The sequence below is a fragment of the Puntigrus tetrazona genome, chromosome 3 (genome assembly GCF_018831695.1).
Source record: "Puntigrus tetrazona isolate hp1 chromosome 3, ASM1883169v1, whole genome shotgun sequence".
Taxonomy (NCBI): Eukaryota; Metazoa; Chordata; class Actinopteri; order Cypriniformes; family Cyprinidae; genus Puntigrus; species Puntigrus tetrazona.
Window position 1 is genome coordinate 7,236,111 of NC_056701.1, and position 16,117 is coordinate 7,252,227.

General features: G+C 39.6%; 1 protein-coding gene across 1 annotated transcript; it reads left to right on the forward strand.

Annotated features, from left to right (window-relative positions):
- The first annotated feature begins 5,586 nt into the window (after window positions 1-5,586).
- Window positions 5,587-15,813, forward strand: metrnla (meteorin like, glial cell differentiation regulator a). The gene is made up of 4 exons (XM_043235263.1): window positions 5,587-5,983; window positions 9,125-9,513; window positions 13,635-13,694; window positions 14,928-15,813. Exons 1-4 carry the CDS (start codon window positions 5,886-5,888, stop codon window positions 15,242-15,244), a joined length of 864 nt encoding a protein of 287 aa, XP_043091198.1. The 5' UTR covers window positions 5,587-5,885; the 3' UTR covers window positions 15,245-15,813.
- The last annotated feature ends 304 nt before the right edge of the window (window positions 15,814-16,117 follow it).

The window sequence follows — 16,117 nt, forward strand, 5'->3', positions numbered from 1 at the left end:
GAAGTCATCTCTGGCCTGTATTTAAGTCACAGTCATGGAACAAAGTCACAGACTGAAACCAGAAGTTTGGCGATGCCTTTGTGAAAAACGAAAACTCTTGTATCTTGAAAATTGTGGATGTGCTGCAGATGAAACTGATTTTAAACAGAAGCGTGTTACATGTTAAGCCAGGAAAAGCTTCTTGGACTTTACGAGGAACTGAAGGGTTCACCCACGCGCTGTGATCTCCACGCCTGTCCACTGCCATCAGCTGCTCCAATGGTTGACGCTTTTTATGGTCTGCCCACTTCGCAGTTCAAGCATATCTAAAATGATTGTCTTCAGCAAGCAAATTCTGATCTCTCCTCCCACACCAGAGCTGGAATGCTGGCCAAGAGGGGCCTCTTCTTTACCACAGGGGCCGTATCAAAATCGCTCCGGCGATACTGATCTGAAAAGAGGAAGAGCCCCTCCTAAAGATGATGAGTCAAACCAAGATTACGAAGGCTATTTCTATGACAACAGCCATTAGTGAAGCTCCCGCCCACACCCAGCTGTTACTAATGTAGCGTTGTTTCTCAACAATCACAAATTTGCTGGAACAAAATGAAAACCAATACCTGGAATTTAGTCATAATACCCTTTAAACTAAAAGAGTGATGAAATGAGCTACACTCGATTCCATATATTCACTTTTAAGCTGTTTTAAACTATGATGAGAGCGACTATCATGGCTTCGCCATCATAAAACAATAAGCTTCCACCTGCTGGGGTGAGCCTCTCCTTGTCAGAAAGTTCCTCTGGAGAGGGTTTTGGGGTGAGGGATGGTGGAGATTTATGGAAAGGAGTGGGAGTGAGGTATGAGCTCGCTGATGGCTGACTGACGCACAGCTTGAAAGAATTAAAAGGGCTGATAGAGCGCAGCAGGCTGAGTAATGCGCAGTGCACACATTTGCATGCAAAATGTCATCCTAGGCAAGCGCAATGTATCTTTTGAGTTTGCATTGACTAATGCTCCCATAAAAAAATTGCAGATACTTGCATTCTTTGAAGGGTTAGTTTATACAAAATTATGTCGTTCGAGACTCATGTGATCTTTTTTCATTGGAATGCAAAAGGAGCATTTTTGCTATTAAAATAAATGGAGAGCATTTCAAAAATGACTGGATGCTATGGCTTTGCAATAAGAAAACACAAAGGGCCAGATTTACTAAACAGTGCAAATTAACCGTAATTCCATAAAAGCGCTGCTGGGAGAGGCACGTCTTCAATGCACTTCGTTATTAAATCTTGCCAATGCTATTTTAACACCAGATTATTTTGCCCTGGCACAAGCTGTTAGTAAATTTGCCAGTCTTGTAGAGAAGGTGCAGCCCATCCAGGTTCCTCATCAGAATGCCAGCTCAGCAGCATCGCATGCATGCATTGTGGTATTCTTGTAAATGCATGTCAAAGGCTGACACTGAAGAGAAGAAATTATTGAATAAAGTTGTTTTATTTCTTGTAGCTTTATAAAATTACAGTTGAACAGCCTTACTACTGTTCTTTTCTAATCATTGAAGGTGTCAATGGCAGTTATGTCTTTGGAAGGTCAGAAAGCTTTCAGATTTCATCAAAACTGTCTTAATTTGTCTTCTGAAGATGAGTCTTAAGCCTCATATACACTGGGTGATTATCGCGTGATTATCGCAGGTATTTTTCAATATATTTGCTTATCAAGATTTTTGTAGACGCAGTCAAGTTTGTCGTAAAGTCCTTTGTGTTCAGTTACCAATGAGACCAGCAGCTCTATATTCATCCAGATAATTTTTTTAATATAACTGATTGGATTTGCCTGAAAGAAGAAACACACCTAGAATTCCTCAAAGGGGGAATAATGCACATGCATTTAGCATCATGTCTTGAATTGTCTTTAAAATATGGTGTACTATAGTGTACTACTAATTCTTAATAAAACATCAAAACAAGTGTATTCCGTTAAAGCATGAGCATCATTAAGACGTTATTATAAACACATATATTTGACATTAAAAAAGTGTATTTAGGTGTCCAAAAAGTGCCATTTTGCGTTTTCATGTTTTAATATGCTTTTAAGACTTGACGTACAATACAAATGCGCATTCAATATAAGTGCTTTTATTCAAGTTTATTCAAGTTATGTGAGTTTGCAAAGACATGAGAGTTAGTAAATGATGACAAATCATTCATTTCTGGTTGGACTGTTTCTCGAAGCTACTCCTTTAAAAAACACACGCGCATCGATCTGAACATGTGTCTGAATGAATGGCAGTTTTACCAGCAGCAAAAACAACCAAAGTGATGATTGACACTGCAGCAGTCAAGGTTTTGAAATGTGCGTCGGCTGTTTTGTTGCACTACACTTTAGGTCTCGACCAGCAAGTTTCCACACACTTTGTCTTTCATTTTTCAGAGAGATCAACATTTGTTTTCCGAATGTACTGAAGAATGCAAGGTATCTGGTTAATACATACTGTACAGGTGCCAGAAATATGATAAGTATGCATAGCTTCAGTCCCTGTTCGTAAGAGCACTTCTCTCTTAGCAGCATTTTATCAAACGCACTTGTCGGGTTGACATTTACTATGATTACTGGCATTGTGAAACAACAGAACAGCCTGCCCTCCATCTTCCCCGTGCAACGCACTTAAACAGGACAGCTGGTTGGTTCATTTCCTGCCTCACTGTTTTGGTATGTTTATTTCCGTGAGGGCTTGGTTCTCAATTTACAAAAAGTTTCTGGTAACTTGGAGAAGTGAACCAGTGAGTAATGATGTCATACTATGATGCATAATTCTCCCTGATCCTCTGGTATCCTTGTTCCTGCACGCACAAACAAACACACACACACACACACACACACACACACACACACACACACACACACACCTACCTTGACCGCAGTTAACTCTTTTCATTTGTTTTTCAGATCAGGGACTGGCCGTGCAACAGTTCTGAGTGACTCAATCCCTGCATGCAATTAGGCAATAACTCAGAAACCAAAAACAGACTGCCCAAAATTCTAGCTCTTTCCTTCTCAATCTCCTGTTAGTTTAGATATGTGGTTTTCAGGCTGTCAGTGTGCCCCTCAAAATCTCCACTCTCAAAGTCATAAACATTAAAGAGGAAAAGTACGCTTAAAACCATTAAAACCATTGATTTTATTGACTGACATGTTCCAGTGCGGTATGATACTCTTTCTTCTCAGTAATACAATAGGAGAATTTATCTAATGAATGATTACGGTAAGATATAATGGTATGAACCTAAAGCATCATCTATTGACTTTTTTTTTTTTTTTGATTATGTTATGCTATATGTGATTTGACCAAACATCAGAATGGCATATTTGATGTAGCGCCCTGATCAATGTTTTGTTTTGACAGTGAATAAAGGCTTTTTAATCTGTTTAATATAAGAATAGATCTTGCCAGAAGACTAATATACCGGTTGAGTTACTTTAATTTTACCTGTATGTTATTTTTGGAGCTTTTGGGGATTTTTCGTTGTATAGTCAAAAACAGTTCCAAAAAGGGAAGGGGGGGAAAAAAACATAAAAATGTTTTGAAATGCTATGAGGGTGACTAAATGATGACATCATTTTCATTTTTGGGTGAACCTTCATGTTTACATCTTTCCACACAGATTGCAGCCATGAGAGGTACTTTTATATTTTCTGTCCTTTTTGTAACAGTGTTATATTAAACGTATTTATATATATGCATAATTCTAAATATAAATTTTATTTTATTTTTAGCTTTAGTAATTTTATCATGTGTTTTTCCCCTTTTTATTATTATATTTTTATATATATTGAGCTTAAATTTATTTTATTTAGTTATTTTATTTAAACTTACAGTTTTCATAATGTGTTATTTAATTTCATCTTTATTTCGGCTAACGATTTTAATAGGTCTAGTAAACAATCACAGCATTATTCTGAAACTCTGGAACTGCTCTTTCCATGGAAAACAGCTGCATGAAGAATATTCAAAATGTCTCCTTATTACACAAAGGGAAAAAAGTTTTTAGTTTCCAGTGACATACGGGTGAATAAACAATCACAGATTTTCATTTTCATTTTTTCCCTTGGTTTAAACACGAAAAGGGCACAGTTCCATTCCAGCGGTCAGAAGTCAGAAATGTGGGCTGTTTTGAGGTACCCTGGGAATTATGAAACCTAAGATGAACTGTATATATGAACTGTTTACATATACATAAGCTCCTATATAGAAGCTCTGTTCTGCTCGTTGTCTCCTAAAAGACAGAACGAGAGGGAATAATAAGGGAAAACATCTGCAGGTGTCTCTGAGCTGCGCTTCGCTTGTCCTGACATGCACGTTGTTCTCGTTTAAGGAGGAGCTGTATCATTATCCGGAGAGACAGCGGCAGGCCAGCAGTGTGCCTGTGTCCAAACAAGTACGGTCACAAACAGCCCTTAATCACACGCGTTGTGAAACCAGTGTTAAATAACTGTCTCTGACACCTCTAGTCTCTCCTGTCTAACGGGTTTCTTGAACACACTCGAAGATGACGGAGGTATAGAATATCACGTTTCATGCTAGATGATTTCATTTTATGGAGTATCGGTTGTTGCCCAAATGTTAGTGCGTTCAAGTGTTGAATCAAAAGTCAAAAGAGTCCCTGATATTCTGAATTGTCGCATAGTGCTACTTCTTCAAGTCTGAACACTTTTTGGTGAAAACCGTAAACTGAATTAGAAAGGAAAACTCGCTTCCTCATAAAACCACACGCTTTGAGTCATCATTCAAGTTTATAGCGCGAATGGTAATGTTTACACGCCTTGCTAAGAATGAGAGGTTTGTTTAAATCTATAATTGCACACAATTATCTTAGCAAGCTGCCTTTTCGTCATAGGGCTGTGTGTTAAAATATTACTTATTAAAATATTATTTTTCTAACTCTTAACATTTTTTTTCCTTTTCAAATCTCATATAACTTCAGTAAGGCATTCATTAAAAAAAAAAAAAAAGAAAGAAAAGAAAATAAAGGAATTCATTGTCCCGATAATATGGTATCTATTTAATAATTTGAATTAAAATATAATTTTTTTTTGCAGTGAGTAGAATAAACAGCAGAACATCCTTAATGTAAATCCATTGCTATTCTTTGAATAAATGCATAATGTAGGCATTTATATACATAATAAATATGCACAGTAAACATATTATTTTGTATGTGATTAATCACAATTTTTTACATACTTTCAAGTGTTAAACTAATATAAATAGTGATGCAAAAAGGCATTTTACAAGCAAATAGTCTAATAGTAGTCTAACGCTGTATGATCGACCTGCATGCTTGCGTTCATTCATAAATAAATAAATAAATACATTTAGGGCCAGAAACAAACCTACATACAAGCAATGACATTCATATTATTGTGATAATTATGCCATAATTACTTATCGTCTCAGTGAACAATCTGGCCAATTTTAATCAGCCAGATTGGAGCTCTTTTGCGCATGCGTCCCGTGTCAATCAGCTGGCGGTGACGCGCAGAGGAATCCGAGCGGAGCCGCTCACTGAACTCTTGAGGAACGCTCCTCCGCCGAAGTCTGCGCATGCGCGCCCTTCAAAGTCGAGCGAGCGGCTCGGCTCGGATTCCTGCGCTCTTCACTCGAGGCGAGCGCCGCTGCTCAGAGCTGCTCAGAGCTCGGCATGGAGTGAGCGAGCCGACGCGCATCTCGGACTTTCGCCATTAGTCGCGCTTCTTGAGTAAATCACGGGCTAGAAAGTCACACGATACCGAAGAAAAACACGATGTAGTGAAGAAAATACGGACGCTGGACTGTTTTATCCCGTACCCGCAGAGCAGAGCTTTATAGTATCGCGCTGGGGGAGACGTAGACCGCGGTGGGACAAACATGCTCTCGCCGTTCTTGGCGTATTTGTTGTCGGTTGTGCTTCTGTGTCGGATCGCACGCTCCCAGTACTCAAGCGACCAGTGCAGCTGGAGGGGCAGGTGAGACACGCTCCAAACGTCCAGATTATTCGAGCATTTCTCGTTTTTTCATTGAAATGAAATGTAATTTAGTACACTTTTATTCAGAGATTAAATCTATATTTTAAGTTAAAACATAAACGTGTTGATTCTAAAAAGTTACATATAATGTTTAATATTATTAGTAGGCTACTTTTATAATTTTTATACACGTGTGAGCAATAATGGTATTGTGATTATTGGTTATGTTTATTAGTATTAGAGTAAAGCCCTGTTGTTTTTGTTTCTTTTTTTTTTCTTTTTTTGTGACCTGTTAAGAGTGTAAACCTAAAATAAACCTAAAAATTTATTATTATTATATTCCTATTTATTCAGTTCCTCTCTTGGTCTTAATAGTATGTGTGCATGTATTTCTTTCCTTAGTCAGACTTACTGTGTTAATTACTCCTGGCATAACCTGAAAGCAGACACTATCCGAGCACTGATTTAATTTTTGCTCACTGGTTTGGCCAAACCCATATTAATCCCTCATGTGTGTAACATGCAAATCACTCTATTGTTCGTTTAAAGGCGTTTTTTAGCTTCACCTGAGTTAATAAGCTATTGCACATGCGATTGCTCTGCCTTTTAGAAGCTTTTAAGTTTCTGTAATAATCATATTGTGTCAAAATCTATTTTAATAGTCCTTCCAGCTCAGCGTGCACCTAGATGTTTTGAACTGTATCTAGGTTGGTGATAAATCTTTAACCAATGAGGAAATGAGTTTACACTACAGATTTACCCCGCCACATAACAACGTTTGCTAATGTTCCTCAACAATAGCTCCCTTCTCCAAAAAAAAGAAATAAATCCTTCAACGTTACATATTCAGGCTTTCTGTGAAGTCTTTTTACAATAACAAAGCTGAATGCACTGTACTCCGCTTGTGCAGCCGTAATCTGGTGTTGATTTGCCAGGCCCGAGTTCAGCCTCTCATTATGGCAGAGCTGAATTTCAAATGCTCTTAATTAAAGAGGAACCGTTATAAATGCGGACACGGCAGCTTGCGAGTCTGCTCCGCACATGTGTCACCCCAGGAGTTTTGGTCCTCACCTCTCATTTTGGTGAGAGTTTAATCTGGGGTCTTGCACCAGGCCTGCATTCATCTCTGATTGAAGATCCGCTGGAGGCTTCAGAAGCAGATGGCTCATTTTCTGCCCAACTGACGACGGGCCGCAAGCTCAAGGCACGGAACCGCAGATGATGTCTAAAAGTAGCGGCGAGAGTCTGGACAGCGACAGGACTGCTGCCCGGACATGCAGCTCCTCGTCTTTTCGAGGAGTTGAAAGCGAGGGGAGGTCCGCTGCGTGACCTGCATTTGCACTTGCATGCTCCGGGTTTCGGCTACTGTCTCTGCACTTGTCTGCAGAGAGGCCCGTGTGTCCAGGGAACCATTGACTTGCGTTTCAAAAATCCTACCCACGGCAGGATGCCAGTGCTTGGTCTTGCCAAAGCGTTGGAAAGGAGAGAAGAAAAATGAGAGACGGTTAATGTGTATGTGTGTGCGCGCGCATGCTTGCACGTGACGGGTCATGCAGCAAGCCTCGCGCGTGGGTCTTAAACACCTTGTGTGAAAAGACATTAACTTCATTCTTCCTGCTCTGAGAAAAGCTTTTCTTTCATATGAGCTTCAGCTTTGGACTCAACTCTGGCACAGGCTGTTCAGGACAATCACCCTAATGTTTGAAGTTTCCTTTTGCTGTGTTGCACGTAAAAGGCCACTAAACCAGCCTCCGACCATCATTATTTGGGGGATTACCCATCATTTGCTTCTAAACTGTTTGGTTTTTAAGTTAGGGCCTGCGAGTATTTATTTGTGAACGTTAACCGGTTATAACTGGATGTCAGAATTTGGTGAGTAATACATCAGTCTTTGATGGCTGCCTACTGTTTCTCCTTCAAGTGTTTTTAGGCACCGTACGATTGCTCCAAGACAGTAGCCAGCAAAATTATGCTGCCTTTTGAAATCGTTTGTTTTGGCAGAATTCACGGATAAGCCAATCCCAGAATGATTGCGCTTGGAGAGAACTCCTCCATGAAGTCAAGAGAAGCACGGATTATAACCGTATATGATCCAGACTAAAAAATAGACTGCTCTGATTAAAAATAGAGTTTTACCAGTGTTAGATTGATATTGTGGCCCACATTTTCAACCATTTTTAAATAATCTGCTGCTGTTTAAACAACATATAAACATAAACATAACAATAACATAAAATCAGCATTTGTTAATTTTAATTCAACAGATTGCAGACAGTTATCACATTGGGACATTGTAGAATTCACAGGAAAGCATAGAACTGGTTGCTGGAGGCGCAGTTGCGCTGCATGTCTATGCACAAACCACAAGGCCATCAGTGCCAACTTTTTTTGTCAGTTGATGATTGAATGTTGAGATTTGGGATTCACAATAAGATCAATAGTATGTTTTCAGATAGCAGTTAAAGTGAATTTTACAGGATAATGTTAAAAGGAACACCAAACTTCATGCAACTACATGTTAACAAGCAGTCATTAGAGTATTAGTAGACTGCCTGCTTAACTTCTAACACCTTATTTTGATGAGTCCACAACATACTGGCTATAAGAAACTTTGCAGTCAACTTATTCGACTAATCCTAAACCTACCCTCTACTTGTCCACTCTTAGATTTAGTAGACATTTAGTTGACACATAGTTACAAAGTTACTTATAGTTAGTAGAATGTCTAAAGTGGGCTATGTAACATAATTTTTTGAACACATAGAAAAACTATTTTAATTATAAATCTTTTTTAATTATATCTGTATTTGTCTGTTAGCCATCTATCTATAGCCACTGGACACTTTGTTTCCTGAAATGTTGGTGTCAGCCATCAACCACAACAAAAAATAATTGTGAAATTAAACTTAAAAGTGTATTGGGAAATGTTAAAATTAACATTGACTAAAATTATTACAACCTTTTATTATGCAAAATTGTGTGTTGTCATAATTTGCCCATCATCATCATGTGCTGCCAATGTAGTGTTTTTGGTTTATTTTCAGTTTATTTACTCAGACGTTTAGTTTCAGTAGAATTCTGCCATGTAAAGTAGGGTTGGTTCTGGAACGAAGCTTATATCTCCTTTCTCCTTTCTTGTAGTGGGCTGACCCATGAGGGTCACACTCGGGATGTGGAACAGGTGTACCTCCGCTGCGCCCAGGGGTTTCTGGAGTGGCTTTACCCCACAGGAGCCATCATCGTCAACCTGCGGCCAAACACACTGTCCCCAGCGGCGTCTCTTCTCTCCGTCTGCATCAAGCCCTCTAAAGAGTCCAGCGGGACCCACATCTACCTGGACCGGCTGGGCAAACTGCGACTGCTCCTCCGTGAGGAAGATCAGGCCGAGGGGAGAGTGCACTGTTTCAGCATCCAGGACGGGGCGCTCTTCATCGAGGCAGTGCCTCAGAGGGACATCAGCCGAAAAATCACAGCCTTCCAGTACGAACTGGTCAACCACAGACCAGGAGCAGATCCACAGTCATTATCTGGTATGAGGTTCTTTAGATCTTTAAAGACTTGCTTGACAAGCACGGTTTTCTTTCATCTGATGTATTTCCTGAAATGTGCATGATATTTGCCGAATTTAGAGAGCAGAGTAGAATGTTAATATGTAAAACAAAAGCGTCTCAATGCTATCAGACATAGACTAAAAATCCAATTATTATTATTCTGGTTTTGAAAGAAGCTCTCCAAGGTTTGCATTTATTTCTGTTTTAATAGGTTATTACTCCTGCCTTCATGGTCTCATGATCCTTCAGAAATCGTTTTAATATGCTGATGTACTGCTCAAGAAACATTTATTTTATTTAATTTTTTATCATAATTTTTTTTTTGAATATTAATTTTATAATATTAGAATCTCATTCAAATAAAAGTATTAATTTCTTAAAAAAACAAAAACATAGTTTTTATTTTTAGATGTACCCACCCTTTCTATTAAATTCCAACAATAATTGCTTTGTTCAGCAAAAAGCTTTATTACATTTTTGTCACTCCAGGGTTTTTGGGTACACTGTTATAAATGCACGCAATACCAAGGGTTTGTTTATTTTAAGAAGTATGCGATCCGAAGCCAATGTTTTCATGCCCAGCAACAGATGATATCTTTACCTCAGGAAACGTCCTCCCCTCTGTGATGCTGAGGTGGTGGATGTGCGCTCATATTTGCTCTGGAAAGCGATACTGATTTGAACCTTGTTTTCCGTGCGATAAATACCCACTGCGCTTTCCAGAACGTGTGGCGCAAGTCTCACAACGGGACGTTGCAAACGGTTTACACCAGCAAAACATGCCAAACATCCAGCCTCTTTTCAGAAATTACATTTCAAACAGTGCACCTGCCAAAACCGAAGAGCTGAACGGCCCGAAGCAGTATAGATACATTGTATAACAAGTCTGTTTTTCCTCTCCCAAACAAAGCAAAATATTCAGTGTTCTGTGTCCCCCCTCAGGGGAGCGAGAATTCATAACTGCCATGTAAATCTGGCTCTGATAAACAGCTGTATTTTGCAGGCATGGATACATTAAAAAGCAGAGCGACGTTAAACATTTCCGTGTGGCATTAATGCCTGGTTCGCTGTGTCTTTGCGCGTTTGCCGTTTGTGATTTCAGCCATCTGAGCGGGGAGATCTGTAAGGTGACCCCGTTTTCCTTTTTCCTAGCTTGTGGGTTTTTTCACCTTCACCTCATGAATGTTGACCTGCTGTGCTGGAATTGAGTTGCTTTCCATCACTGTGGAATGCGTCTTAGACCAGCTGTTGGGAAGACATATTATCGCCATCTTTTTTCCCTACTCCCTTCCTCTTCCTCTCTTCCCCCGTCTCTCTGGATTCCCCTCCCTCACTTTTTCCTTCATTACTTTTCGTTACGCCTCTCTGAAGTGGTTGGGATGCAGGCGAAGTGGCATATGAATCTTTTCTCCATTAGCGAGGAATGCAGAGGGACCAGATGTAACTGGGACACTATCTTCCCCCTTTCATCCTGCCAGCGTGTGAAGTGGTTGCGATCCCAGCAGCGTTGCATTAATTCGGGGCAGCGAGAGCTGCTGACTCAGATGCCAGCCCATTCCTGCGGTTCCGTTTCAACTTTTGCATGTGATCCGGCTTAAAGCTTTTGACAAAACCCATCTGCGCTTTAAGCGTGGCTTTAGCGTTCAGGATGTGGCAGCAGTTAACACTTCACGTCAGACCTCTGCCAGACCGAGCGTTCTGAACGATCCCCCGCTTTGAAGCTTTGGCGTTTGCCAGCTGTTGCGAAGCTGATTCCTGGATGACCTCTGGCCCCGTTGCTGGTGCGACGTTTCTTGTCTTGCAACACGGCCGACCTCTGATCCGCTCTCCTCCACCCAGTTTCCTCAACAGACACGACCTACTGTGCTCATCTGAGAAGGGTCAGGTTCAGAAGATCGGGTTTTTTGCCTGCTTTCCGTGATATCTCCCAATCTTCGGTGTTACTAGTAAAGCTACGGTTCTCAGCATTTGAAGTGGGTCAAAAATTTTCAGCAAAGTTGTCCCAAAACCTAATACTAAAATTCTATTCTTTTCTTAGGAGAACTTTGACAGACTTGATCTACTTCAAATGTTGACTACTGTAGATTGCTATTATTTAAACAGTCATTCCTGAAGCACAAGCATTGGGATTCATTTAGATTTGTTATGGTTAATGGCGTTACTTACATTTAGTGTTTTAAAAGAGATGAATACATGCTCCACAAGGACACCTTAAATGAACACTCCACTTCTTTTGGAAATAGGCTCATTGTCCAATTAACCTAGAGTTAATAAGTTTTTGAATCCATTCAGCTGATCTCGGAGTCTGGCTTAGTTAAAACTCTGGTCGTTTTTGAACGTGATGCCACTGGTCTAATTGGATTCAATTATTTATGCTAAGCTATGCTAAAATCACCAAACCCGGAGATTGTCTGAATAGATTCCAAAACGGTAAAACTCAACTTACTAACTCTGGATGAGTTGGTGAATGAGCAGGTTTCCAAAGAAAGTTGTTCCTTTTTAATTTTTCAGAAGTGTCAGTATGTATGCATCAAAGAAAAAACATGGATTTGTTTAAAAAAAAAAAAAGGGTAACACTTTATTACACATCTTTAACATATTTACTATAGTGAAAACGGTAACATTTTGATATTATTAGCTGGTTGCTTATTAGCATGCCTTCTGTTAACATATTGGCTGTTTATTATAAACTATTATAAATAACTTGTACTTATAAAGCTTATAGCCTACCCAATACCTAAACTTAACAATTACCTTCCTAGCTAATAATAAGCAGCAAATTAGGAGTTTTATGCAAGGAAAAAACATGATTTTTGAAAGTTGTTTAAAACAGAGTTAACTGTTTGTGCAAAAACCCTTCCCTTGTTTGTCACTCTTATTATGACTTGCTTCAGTGTAGACTCTGTGCCAGGCACCATACACAACTCGTTCACTTTACAACAATTCTGTTGCACTTTAGAGCTGTGGAACAGAATATGCTTTGACAATTGCATCACAATGCACTAAAGACCAAAATACTTTAGCAACCACATTGCAATTCCTTTGTCCCCACCCATAACACTTCAGCCTTGTGGCAAAGAGTTTTGGACATCCAGCCACCACTCACATTTATTGCAGTTGTCATGGTTTTGGAAAACTTTTTAAAGCCCCTCAATCCACTTGCACTAATAGACAGCTAAACATTTGCCTGTCGCACACGCCTGCCCTGACCCACAGGCTGCTATCCGTAAACCTGTAAAATACCCATAAACCCCTCCACCCAGCCATCTGAAACAACCAGTCACTCGCTCAGCCCCTGCAAGCCTGAGAGGTTTGAGACCCTCCAGACAAATGTGCTGGATTATATCCGCACGTGGGGGCTGTAATGACCCCAGAGCCACGAGACTGTGGCCTGATTTATTTGGATAGAGGAACACGCTGATCAAAGCCGACACGGTGCTGCCAGTGTTTAGGTTACTCTGATTGCCTTACAGCAGTCGCAGGACCCTCGGCCACCTGAAAGCAAAGGAGTGTTTGTACCTTTTAACAACTCATGGTGACACATGACAAAAGACAAAGTGTTCTACTCTCTCTCGGTTGTTGGCACAGGTGGAACGTGTGCTCCGCTAGATGGTTCTTTTTTTTTTTTTTTTTTTTTTTTTTTGACCCAGAGCTACCAGTCCTTGCAATCTTGTTGGAGTTCGTCTCAGCTGGATCTCATTTGCGTTGGGGTGTGAGGACGCGGTGTGTGTTTGTCAGTGTTTTTCTAAAGGGGGAAGGGTCGAGATGTTTTCCTCCTCTCCACCAACTACAGATGTTTTTTTTTTTTTTTTTTTGAAGAGGGTTCTTTTCTCGCAGGCCACCCCACATCTCTGTTTGGTTTAGAAGCCGACAAACCGTGACGATGAAGTTGGCTTCTTCACGCTCAATAAATGACCATCTGCAGCAGAAATTAATTATATCTTTTGAAAGTCCACGTGGCGGGTGTGGATGGATCGGTGTGCTGTTTTTTTCGAAAAACAACATGCTACGTTATGCACATGTTAATGTTCTTACTCCTGCTTTACTGTCAAATGTTGGCTGCGTTTGGTCTGATTTTGTTGTTCTGTTATTCTCCGCAGCACCCTGCCAACCCTGTACAGATGCGGAGGTCCTGCTGGCCGTTTGCACCAGTGATTTTGGTAAGTCACATCTTTAAATGTTTGAATCAAATTAAACTAAGGATTGAATTGCAGTTATATTTTGTAAGAAGTCTGAAAGCACTCCTCCCATCAAGCAACTGTATGAGTTACGCGAATACTTTTAATAGGATTAATTAACATTCTTCAAAGAATCAAATAAGGTCCTACTGAATAAACTGAAATCTTCTTAGGAATATTAAAGACACATAAATGGACCAGCTGGCAGTTGATAGGCCAATATTTGACCCCATTAGTGCCATACTTTACTGATAGCCCTGTTCATAGGTTTAATACTGTTATTATCATTTTGTATTTCAAGAATAAACATTCGCATGGAACACATTTGCGTTTAAAAAAATGTGAGAGATTTGGCAGTGGAATAATAATAAAAAATCAAAATAAAAAGCCTCGTCTAGAAAGCAATTTTACTTTGTTTTCCTAAAATGGTTGATCAAAACCTTTAAAAAAAGGTATCTTCCAAATCCATCTTAAATTTAGCTGTTTTAGATTAGACTAGGCTTTCTCAAGCCAATATCAAAGTAAATTAATATAGTTTGATTAGTATTGATCCAGTATTAGTAATATTATTAGTGTTATCCAAACTATACTATATATAAAATGTTTTAAATCGTAAAAATATATTGCACGCACTTTAGTTTGGGGATCAGTTCTCACTATTAACTAACCTACCTACCCAGTTTCACAAAAAAGGCTTAAGTCTTAAGTCAAGTCTTAAAGGCAAAAGGCTTAAGTCTTAAGTCTTAAGTTAAGGCCATAGTTCAATTAGGACATTACTCATGTCCTAATTGAACTATGGCCTGAAGTCCTGTCTATGGAACTGGGCCCTAATTTGCTTATTAATAGTAAGGTAGTTACTGTAAGGTTGGGTGTGGGATATGAATCTAAAATATATATATTTTATAATAATATGTGCATTCTAAGTACTAATAAACAGCCAATATGCTAGTAATATAAATGCTCATAAGCAACAAGCTTATTAAGCTTGTGAGAATATTTTTTTTTAACAGAATTTGTTAGGAAGCACTTTATTTTAAGAAAAATTCCCATAAAAGCTTTTAAGATTGTTGGCTCACTGTGCTGTACATTAAAATGGCAATCCCTTATACATTCTTTGAGTACTGTTTGATCAAGCACATCCTATTAGTTTTTTTTTTTTTTTCCCCTTTCCATACTATGTTTTTCTTACGTTGATATATTTTTTTCCCTCTACAGTGACACGGGGCAGTATTATTGGTGTAGCGGAGGAGGAGGACGACCAGACCTCTGTCACCGTGTCCCTGAGTCGCCTTTACAGACAGAAGACACAAGTGTTTGTGTCGGGGGGAGGCCGGGCTAAACGCTGGACAGGCTATGTGAAGATGCCCAGGCAGTGCAGGGTTAAACCAGGGGAGGGCGAGTTCCTCTTCACTGGGACTGTGCGATTTGGAGAGGCCTGGCTCAGCTGCGCTCCACGGTACAAGGACTTCCTCAGGGTGTATCAGGACGCACAGCAGCAAGGGACCAACCCATGTCATTTGGACACAGACTGAATTCTTTCCAGGAAACCACACGGTCCGCCCTGTCGCGAGGAACTGTGACCCTGCGAGCAGCTGTCTGTCTCTGTTTGTGTCTGCAGAGAGAGAGATTGGGTTTAAATCGTATAGACTGCAATACCGATGCAGAAACCTGCTGTCCCGGCATTGCCTGAGACTCGACTTGTGCTAAAAAATGCCGCAAAGACAACTGAAGTTGGACTTGAATTAACTAAGCCAATGCCGAATTCTCACAAAATGTTTTAGGACTGATATTCCTGATTTTTTTTTTTTTTTTTTTTTTTTTCTTGCGGTCACAATGTAGCAGATCTGGCTGATGAATGTGTAAAAATGTGAAACGAACATTCTAAAACGGAAGTCCCAAATGCTTTGTAAAAAGCTTGATGTACAGTTTTGCAGTTGTTTCTATGACAGAAATATATTGATGAAAATGCCTGCTTTTTAATTTTTATTTTTTAAGAAAATTTGAAGTGCAATTCCTGCCTGTGTTTTGTCTTCAGGCTGTTCAATTGCAAATGTGTCTTTCCAAGGATTAAAACTACTTTTTTTTTCTCTTTGGAATCAAATCATGTGCCTGTTTTTATGTAAATTAGGTCATGGTCTAGCGCTCTGCCAGCTATAGTGAAATACGTAATCTTAATTATAATTATAAATTATAAGGCAGATTGCTTCACGCCTTTCCTCTACAAAACTCACAACTCATGGTAGTATTCACCTGTATGACACGAGCAGTGCTGCATACATGCTTAAAGGGAGAATTTACAAAAAAATGTAAATGGTGTCATTTACCGGTCCTTATGTTTTCTTTCAAACTTCAGTGAAACGCACAGGCGATTTCAAAATATTATTGTACCACAAAAAGTCATAATA

What these genes read in the sequence shown, in the direction of transcription:
- metrnla (XM_043235263.1), top strand. Translation starts at nt 5,886, where the DNA reads ATGCTCTCGCCGTTCTTGGCGTATTTGTTGTCGGTTGTGCTTCTGTGT. An exon ending in CAGTGCAGCTGGAGGGGCAG is followed by an intron (nt 5,984 to 9,124) that starts GTGAGACACGCT and finishes CCTTTCTTGTAG; the next exon opens with TGGGCTGACCCATGAGGGTC. An exon ending in AGATCCACAGTCATTATCTG is followed by an intron (nt 9,514 to 13,634) that starts GTATGAGGTTCT and finishes TATTCTCCGCAG; the next exon opens with CACCCTGCCAACCCTGTACA.